Source organism: Aplysia californica, unplaced genomic scaffold (assembly GCF_000002075.1).
Source record: "Aplysia californica isolate F4 #8 unplaced genomic scaffold, AplCal3.0 scaffold01563, whole genome shotgun sequence".
Taxonomy (NCBI): Eukaryota; Metazoa; Mollusca; class Gastropoda; order Aplysiida; family Aplysiidae; genus Aplysia; species Aplysia californica.
In genome coordinates, this window is record NW_004798833.1 from 58,403 (window position 1) to 59,964 (window position 1,562).

Genomic DNA, 1,562 nt, shown 5'->3' on the forward strand with positions numbered 1-1,562 from the left:
CTGAGTTGTCCGTTCTATTTGTGGCTTACGCCATGCTTCGATGTAACTGAGTTGTCCGTTCTATTTGTGGCTTACGCCATGCTTCGATGTAACAGTTGTCTGTTCTATTTGTGGTTTATACCATGCTTCGATGTAACTGAGTTGTCCGTTCTATTTGTGGCTTACGCCATGCTTCGATGTAACTGATACAGGAAGTTGTATTTCTGTAACCTGACTCAAGTGTCATCTCAATCAAAAAGCAGGTTGTGGAAAATGTTGTGGAGTTGTCCCGTTGCCGTTAGTGACCAACAGCTTGTCAGTGGCTCCAGGGGCAGAGTGAGGAGTGAGTTCTGACACAAGAATAGTGTCCAGCAAATATGGGTGACACAGTATTTAGATGGATGGTCACTTGAGTGTGTCCTTTAGCGAGACACGGTAACCCTAGCTCAGGATCAACAGGCGCAACACAGTGGCGATCAGCAATGAAGCAATGGCATGTTTGTGAAATTGTTCTGCAATTGTGTGATAATGTGTAATTGGTATTGATTGTGTATATATATTTTTGTGTTTAATTATGTATTTATGTATGTATATTTGCCATTGTGACCCAAAGTTCCACACAGGATCAATAAATGTGAGGCATCGTGATGGAATCAGGCGCTCGTCAAAATATTGAAAGTCGAGAAACTGGCATTTTTCCGCAAGTTTATGAATTTGATCCACCTTTTGTTTTTGGCTCAACACCTTTTATGCCCATTAAAGAACATATTTCTGTGTGGAGTTTTACTGAAAAACGCTGATTAAGGGCATTAAAATGTAAATTTTCTGTTTCCAATGGATTCTCAAGCTGAGGAAATAACTCAAGTTTGGCAGCCTCTGAAACAAGGCGACCCCCTCCTCCTTCAATCGCCAATAGCTTGACTTGTATCAAAGATAAACCGATATTTATTTTTAAAAATCAAAATCAGGGCAAATGTCCAGGTTTTAAGATGACACCAATAACTCCATATGCTAAACTTGACCAGTGCCAGATTCCACCTCATCGTGACACCAATGTGTAGTTTGTGGGTGGTTGGCGGGTGCTCTGATGTGGTTTGTTTCTTCTTTCCTATCAAACATTTATTGTCTTTATCTCTCCTTCTTTTTTGTGTTTGTTACTCTCTTGTAACACCTCTAATCCTTTGGCACTTCTATGACCTTATTGCGTTGCAAGTGCTGTAAAACACTTACTAAAACACCAAAGCGTAGTTTATTTAATTAATGTATTAATTACGGCTTGTGTAATGAGTCCCCGGTGTTTGCTGCAGGTTTCTCTCTAGCTACGCCTCGGCCGTCCTACACCACTGCAGGGAGCAGGACAGGAAGTGGCGGGCTTGTGACGTCATGGAGGTGGACCCTGGGTCTGCTGACCTTGCCCAGCTCCTGCCTCCAGCGCTTGTGAAACTGGTGAGTGGACGATTGGAGGGGCTGAAGGGTCAAGGGTTGAGGAGGGGGAGGGGCTGAAGGGTCAAGGGTCAAGGGTCAAGGGTTGAGGAGGGGGAGGGTTAGGTTGGGGCTTTTTTCTTTGCATTGTTTTTTTTTTT

The 1,562-nt window shown here is 43.3% G+C and overlaps 1 protein-coding gene across 1 annotated transcript in view; it reads left to right on the forward strand.

Annotated features, from left to right (window-relative positions):
• Nucleotides 1-1,425, forward strand: part of LOC106013934 — a gene marked incomplete at its 3' end in the record, with an annotated part of 6,931 nt that extends 5,506 nt beyond the window's left edge. The window contains exon 2 of the mRNA XM_013090823.1: nucleotides 1,287-1,425. Within this exon, the coding sequence (XP_012946277.1) occupies nucleotides 1,287-1,425 (139 nt within the window). The remainder of the gene's footprint in view (nucleotides 1-1,286) is intronic.
• Between the last annotated feature and the right edge of the window lie 137 nt (nucleotides 1,426-1,562).